The following is a 7610-nucleotide window of genomic DNA, read 5'->3' as shown; positions in this document are numbered from 1 at the left end:
AGAAAACAATCTGCACCACCATGATGTTTCAACAGAAAAATAAAATATTATATTTCATTATTTTGCCTTTCCAAGAAATCCATAATGTAGGGTTCCCCCACAACTTCAAAAGTTCAGTCCTGGACAAGAAAAAAGACTTAAAAATCCCAAAACATTATGTAATTTAGCAAGCATAAATCACTGCCTTAAATGACCAGAACACGATGTTGACAATGTAAGTATTGCCATTAACTCAGGATAGAGTACAGCAGGATTTTCAGAATAAAGCTATTGACATAGGCCTTTTTCCTAGACCACACTAAGTTGAACATGTTGTGTTTCCCCTAGATTAATTTACCAGCAGTGCTCCCCCGAGATGTGTTTTTAAAGAGATAGTGCAAAGCCCTTTTTCTACTTACCTCGAGTCAGATTAACTAATGGATACAATTTGTATGTCTCTGAATGCAGTTTAAAGGAAGCTAGTGCAATGATTGGAAGTCTATTGGAACAGCTAGCATGCTTGCTGTTCCCATAGACTTCCAGTCAACGCATGCTAGCTATTACCAAACACTTTCAGTCATTGTGCTGTTAGTGTCCATTGAGTTTATTAGAACCTATGAAAGCTCAAACCAAGTTTATTCTTCCCAGAGGATCAATACAGCTGCATTAGACAAAGACATTGTTCACACAAGCACTGATATTTAACCCTTTTTATATGCTGAGTCTCCTCCTACACATCTGAACAAACATTGCATCTTTATTGCTAGGCAGAAAACTAAGTGATACGGGCCATAAACTTTTCTTTCTCCCTTAACGTGACCTGACCTGACCTCGACCCCTTCATCACTAATCCATGGCTCTCTCCCCTTATCAATGCCTGCCACGTGATCGCTTTCCCTACACTCAGTACATTCCAAACTTAATTGCACCCACTATATACTTTCCTCCTACAGATAACCATTAACCTCTGGTGTAGCCCTCGGCTATGGCACGCCTCAGGTCTCTATTACAGCTAATGATTAATAACATTTAAAGTTCAGAAATCCAAACCTATCAGTGCTACCGCTAGTTCGCAATGGCTCAACTTCCTTCAAACTGCACGCAGACATAAAAATGGCATCCATTAGTTAGTTCATCTGACACTGTTAAAGTAGAAAAAGGGTTTCATTGCCAAAATCTTGCACTATCCCTTAAAGATCAGTGGCAAGTTACAACATATATTTTTTGCAAACAGAGGGAGCAGTGGCTTGAATGAGAGCCACGAGCGCACAGCCACCGCTTGCTCCTCGTCATCTCCCAACAGTTCAGTGGCGAGCATCAGTTATATTTCAGATGGTGTCAACATCATTAAATTGTTATGCATTTTGGAGTAGAACGTCCTTTTAAAAAGTTACCAGAAGTGACCTTCTTACAGTTCTACAAAACGTGTACAGTAAGTATGTAGTGCAGCAGGTATGTCTTTAGTCTTGTAATGGCAACCAGGCATCTCTTCCCTGCCTTGTCCCTGCAGCTAATGAACTAGGAATATGCTAAGTGTAAGTACTGTACTTTTCCACACCAGTTAAATGGCACACATTTTAACTGGAGGTTACCTATCTGGAGGCCCATACCCTCTCATTTTTCCTCCACAGTCCCCACTCATACAAATACTCATGAGGTAGTTTGCTAAAAGACCCCCAGTGACTGACAGGACCCCATGCCAAGGGATTCTCTCACTCTTGTGGAGTGCTTGCCTTTCTCCTTTCACTATCATTCTCAATTGTTCTTAACCATTCGCTCTCTCTCTATCCCCACACGTGATATACTGCAGCTTTGTGATAACTCTCCCTAAGCTAACATATTACGAGCCGAGCTAAAGTACATTTACATAGTAAATAAGTAGGATTTACAATACTGGATATATTATATAAAGAATATGTTTGTTGTTCACACCCTGTGGATTCCATGTGTTTCCCAAATTAAACCCTTTTGCCTATATAGTGCTTTACATTTGACCAGGGACCATAGGGCTCTGGTCAGAAGTAGTGCACTATAAAATGAATAGGGTGCCATTTGGAACACTGAGGCTCAACAGAACTTCCCTCAAAAAAACAGAGCATATAGACTCAAAGCATGTGACCAATGATAAGCTTAGATCACATTTACATTTTAGCAGACGCTCTTATCCAGAGCAACTTACAGTTGTGAATGCATACATTTCATCTCCGTACTGGCCCCCCATGGGAATCGAATCCACAACCCTGGCGTTGCAAACACCATGCTCTACCAAGTGAGCCACACAGGACCGTCACCTCTCAAATGTGATATTCATTCCCTCAGCAATACAGTAAAACACCATTAATGGTGTTAAGGACCAGATTTGAATGTAACACTTAACTAGTTGCCTTGACCGCAGCTCCCTAGCATCTCAACAAGCACCAGCTGCTAACCATTGCCAATCAGCCTCAACTAATGTTTGCACCGCTTAACTATTTGTCTTAAACGTAACACCTAAAACAAACTCCAGCTGCTACTAACTGCTAATCAACCTTAACACCTGTTCTCACCCTCCTTAATCAGCACTACCACCCTACTTAAACCTGCTCAAACAGTCATTCCTTCTCTCTGTTTTGTCTTGCATGCAAGACACTGCGTGACAAGCCTTGCTGTAGCAAAAGCTTACTTCGTTACTTAAGGTAGCTTACTTCGTTTACAATGGAGCTTGACCTCACTGTCTTAGATTCCACCACGTTTTCAGACCAAGTCCCAGATTCTCTATTATCATGGGGACACCCACTCTAACCAGATGTCTGTCGTCTTGGTGCCCTGCCACAATTCCAGGCCTCAAAGAACCAGAATGCCGTGGCTGGCCTCCATGCCGATCTTCCCACCGCCCTGCCTGCCTGAGCTCACCAGCCGTCTCGCCCCTCTCCGCATGCATGGACGGCTCGGGGCCTCCACCATCCCGCCAATCTACAGAACCCCTCCCCTCTCCTCTCATGCCTCTGAGGCATGCAAAGGCAGGCCTCTAGTGCTGTTGGACAGGACTGTTTCCTGGCTACAGAAGAAGATCTGGGAGGGGTGGGGGGGGTCCAGAAGCAGTCCGTAAACATCCCGGACGCCATGGCTCCACCGCTGCCGAGGGCCTTCCATCTCTCTCTCTATCCCCCCCAATCATCCGTTCCATTCTCATTTTCCCACTGAATCCACTTTCTCACATCGGTTTCCTCAATAAATATTCTAAGCCCATTTCATGGCCTGTCCTTAAACTCATGAGTATGTTTTATTATGAGCCAGTCATATCTATAGCTAGGTTTGTCTAACTGTTGATATTTTCATGCAAGTACTCCAAAATCTACATAAAAACAATAAGCATGTTCTGCTGCCAGAGATATTTCCATCAAATTAACTTGTTGCAGATAAGGCTGTGCGTGATGACGTAGTGCACATAAATACCTGTGTGCAGTTAAATTCCCATATACCGAATAAAATGGGCTTCCATTGCATTTTCAACTCTATTCTGAAAATGTGCCATAGTGAGTGTGCCCACTCTGCTTCTGGCTCGGTATTGACACGTGCATTCCATGCTGTTGGCAAGAGTGCATGTATAGCATACATGACGAGATTATTATAGATGAAAGAGCAATATTTTTGTTTGTCAAACGACAGCCAAACATCGACGGTCATGTCACCAGAATAAGTCCCTCCATTTTTTATTGGAAAGGAGCGTCAAGCTCATCACCTTGCACTTTCACCACCTTGGGAAGTTCCTAACTTGTTTCATCTGTAGCCTAATAAACTGCATGCTTTCCCGGACTAGTGGGAGGACCAGACATGTCAAAAAAGCTTTTCCACCGCCATTTTTTGCATTATTCATTTTACTGACACAAAAAGACCTGACCTTGTCTAATGTATTTTGTTTTGGCGACATTTGGACAGTTTACTGAAGAATATCTTGTTTCCATCAGGCCTATCTGACGTACTTTACTCACATAAAATGGTTGGATGGAAACCTGCTTTATGGAATGCATATTTTGCTCCTGCATTTTAAATGCAATCTGATGGCCCATACTGTACACTTTTAAACTCGTTGAATATATCATTTCAATCTATGAGGCCCCCTGACTGAAACATCCTCCTATGCATTCTGATGTTCCTCCACTTATCACTGATTTAGAGTGAGAGAAACCCACCCCAGTGAGAAGGAGCCCTAATTCTCTCTCTGCCTTGCTTCTCCCTCTCCACCCCCCTCCTCTCTCTATCTGGATATACATTTTTTGCATGAATTACTTTTGGTCATCTGTGATCTGCATGAAGAGTAGCTTCTCCCAGTAGACCGGTCAGATTATGCAGATGAGAGTCTGTGATGCACAATTTACCCAGTTGGAGTAATCCTAACCCCACATCAACACTGCCCCCCCTAAAAAGCAGAATAATTAAAATCAGAATATTTAGCAAAGTGAACCAAATACATCTGCTACCTTTACTGATTTCAGTCCAAGGCTCAATGCATCAAATTTACTGCAATGGCTATTCAACGTGTCAGGAAAATGAAACCTACACAGTAAAACTGTGAACGAAATTGATGAAATGGGTCTCTGAGCGGCATTGAAGTGCCTTCATATAGAGAGTAAATGTGCCAATGGTGCTTTAATACCAATGTATTTTCTGCTACAACAAGCAGAAAATGTGAAAGGCAGCCTGTGCACTATGAATCTAACATTAATGGGTTGTTCTTGTTGAATATTTTTCAAAAATTGGGCATCTGCTGCTGTGCATACTGCACCAAGCAATAATGTGATGTGCCTACAGTACCTTTTTAGAATTATCCATCAGATTACTGTATGTGAAAAGCAGCACTATACAACGAGTATACAAAACATTAAGGACACCTGCTCTTTCCAATGACATAGAATGACAAGATGAATCCAGGTGAGAGCAAAAGTATGTGGACACCCTTTCAAATTAGTGGATTCGCTATTTCAGCCACACCCGTTGCTGACAGGTGTATAAAATTGAGCACACAGCCATGCAATCTCCACAGGAAAAAAATTGGCAGTAGAATGGTCTTACTGAAGAGCTCTGTGACTTTCAACGTGGCATCGTCATAGGATGCCACCTTTCCAACAAGTCAGTTCGTCAAGTTTCTGCCCTGCTAGAGCTGCCCCGATCAACTGTAGGTGCTGTTATTGTGAAGTGGAAACATCTAGGAGCAACAACGGCTCAGCCGCGAAGTGGTAGGCCACACAAACTCACAGAACAGGACTGCCGAGTGCTGAAGCATGTAACGCATAAAAAACATCTGTCATCGGGTGCAACACTCACTACCGAGTTCCAAACTGCCTCTGGAAGCAACGTCAGTACAAGAACTGTTCATCAGCATTGTCATGAAATGGGTTTCCATGGCTGAGCAGCCACACACAAGCCTAAGATCACCATGCGTAATGCCAAGGGTTGGCTGGAGTTGGGTAAAGCTCGCCGCCATTGGACTCTGGAGCAGTGGAAACGCGTTCCCTAGAGTGATGAATCACGCTTCACCGTCTGACAGTACTACGAAAGAATCTGAATTTACATGTCCATTCAGACAGTCTCTGGTTGACAAATTGTAAGGCTGTACCATCAGAATGCAATATTGTGAAACATTATCATTCCACTATTACTGCAGATATATTGAGGACTTTTTCTGAAATGGCAATGCAAAAATATTACATAATGCTGCTTTAAAATGTGTGCTATTGATTACCCTGTTTATAATAACATAACTGTTAATGTTTATCTTTACATCATAAGTGATGACTTTCAAAATACATTAATATTTACTTTCAAAAGACATGGTCCTTGGTTTTCCTCTCAGAGACCAAATGGTAATATCCATTTTCCCTATTTAAATGAACATGACATTGTTATCATGTATAACAATAATTGCTGAGCTTACAGGTATTGATATTACCCTAATAGCATTAAGACTTGTGTTTACTTACTGATATATTCATATATTCCTCAAGCTTTGATTTTGCAGTAGCCCACTGTTGAACGATAATTGAATTTAATATGCAGCACAGTCAAGGCAGGTGTCAAGGCGAAGCGCCCCAGAATAAAGGGAGCCACATATGAATGAGGTTAGTTGATTACAGCAGCATCTCCACTCCTCTCTGGTAAGATGAAATGAGATGAGAGAGAGTGAGCGAGCTGATTCTTCAGTGCCATGTTTCTCTACATACCGTAGGTGGGCAGACATAATTACTGCTGGTCCACTATCTGATTAGCCATCTCGTGGGACCCAACGGTAAACGGAAAACATCGCCACGCACCGACCAATTACAAATGACACCACAGACCTCCGTTGTCAGTTTGTATCCATCATTATCACACTGTGCAATGTGCCTGGAATATCAATGTGCCGTTTATTGATGAAAAAGAGGCTGAATAACACACCGCTGTCTGTCCTGCTGTGAAATCTTCTCTCTTGAGCTTTTGGCCCCTTCCTGAGTGTCAGTTGGTGTGTCAGTTGGTGTGTCAGTCGGAGTGTCAGTCGGTGTGTCAGTCGGAGTGTCAGTCGGACTGTCAGTCGGAGTGTCAGTCGGTGTGTCAGTCGGAGTGTCAGCCAGTGTGTCAGTCGGAGTGTCAGTCGGAGTGTCAGTCGGTGTGTCAGTTGGTGTGTCTGTTGGCGTGTCTGTTGGAGTGTCAGTTGGTGCAGGGGGGCGCTGGGATGCAGTGACAGAACAGAGAGAAGGTTTGTCAGAGATCAGTGGGCAGTGGTCAGGTGTTAGGAGCCAAGACGTTCAAACTGAACAGTAACTCAAAGAGAGTTCACTTAATGACTTGTACTACTTCCTACTGGTTACTTCCCTGTGGCTCTGCCTCTGCTGAGAGAGGCTTCATTATGGGAGGGAGTGACTCATCTTGTGCTGCAGGATCTAAGATATTATTGAATTACATATTAATGGAGCTATAATATGGGTGTGATGAATTTGTTGCTCTTACCATTACTGTTGGTATTCTCAAATGTAAGCCTACGTAGGCAGCCGTCAAATTCTTTAAACTGTTCAAAATAGCATACAGATAAGCTGTTAAAGCCCAGCCAAAGATATTGTTCATAAATATCTGACTGAAGTGAAGTGTACAGGGTACATTATGCTGAAAGAAGAGAAAGCTTCGGTTTTCTCACCCAGTATAGTCCCAACAGACATCAGTTGACAAAAGCATGCTTTCAGTGAATGTGTCTCTCGTTCTTGATTGCCATGGGAATAGTCTTGAAACACATGAAGGGAAACAGAACAAATGTTTTAAAGAAGCAGGGAAGCACAGTGTCAGCTAGGAATACTTATGGGATAGAATAGTCTAGAAGTAGGGACTCACAATGTCAGCTAGGAATACTTATGGGATAGAATAGTCTTGGCCTCATGTGTAGGCCTTGGCTTAAGGTCAATTGTTGTGAATGTTTCTAGCTTTATCTTTTATGAATGTGCGATAACACAGGACTTCACACTTAATCTGTACACTTTTGAAACAGGTTTCTCAGAAGATGAGAGTGAGACTTTAAAGAGTGTCCTGCTACCAACTTACTTTCATCTCCTTTCAAGAGTTGCCAGACCAGCCCCCCCCCCCCCCCCCCCCCCCTCTGACTTTACAAAGGGGTTTAGTATTTCTAA

At 42.7% G+C, this 7610-nt stretch overlaps 1 protein-coding gene across 1 annotated transcript; it reads left to right on the top strand.

Moving 5' to 3' along the window:
• Positions 1–2815: 2815 nt before the first annotated feature.
• LOC115148344 (proline-rich protein 9-like) lies at positions 2816–6676 on the top strand. The gene is made up of 2 exons (XM_029690263.1): positions 2816–2968; positions 6479–6676. The coding sequence occupies exons 1-2, from the start codon at positions 2816–2818 to the stop codon at positions 6674–6676; spliced, it is 351 nt and encodes a 116-aa protein (XP_029546123.1).
• Positions 6677–7610: the final 934 nt, after the last annotated feature.

This window comes from Salmo trutta, chromosome 15 (genome assembly GCF_901001165.1).
Source record: "Salmo trutta chromosome 15, fSalTru1.1, whole genome shotgun sequence".
NCBI classification, from domain to species: domain Eukaryota; kingdom Metazoa; phylum Chordata; class Actinopteri; order Salmoniformes; family Salmonidae; genus Salmo; species Salmo trutta.
The sequence above is the reverse complement of the archived record's forward strand: the minus strand, read 5'-3'. Positions and strand labels throughout refer to the sequence as shown.

Coding starts and splice junctions, on each gene's coding strand:
- LOC115148344 (XM_029690263.1), top strand. CDS start 2,816: ATGCCGTGGCTGGCCTCCATGCCGATCTTCCCACCGCCCTGCCTGCCT. Junction 2,969..6,478: donor TCTCCTCTCATGCCTCTGAG/GCATGCAAAGGC, acceptor TTGGTGTGTCAG/TCGGAGTGTCAGTCGGTGTG.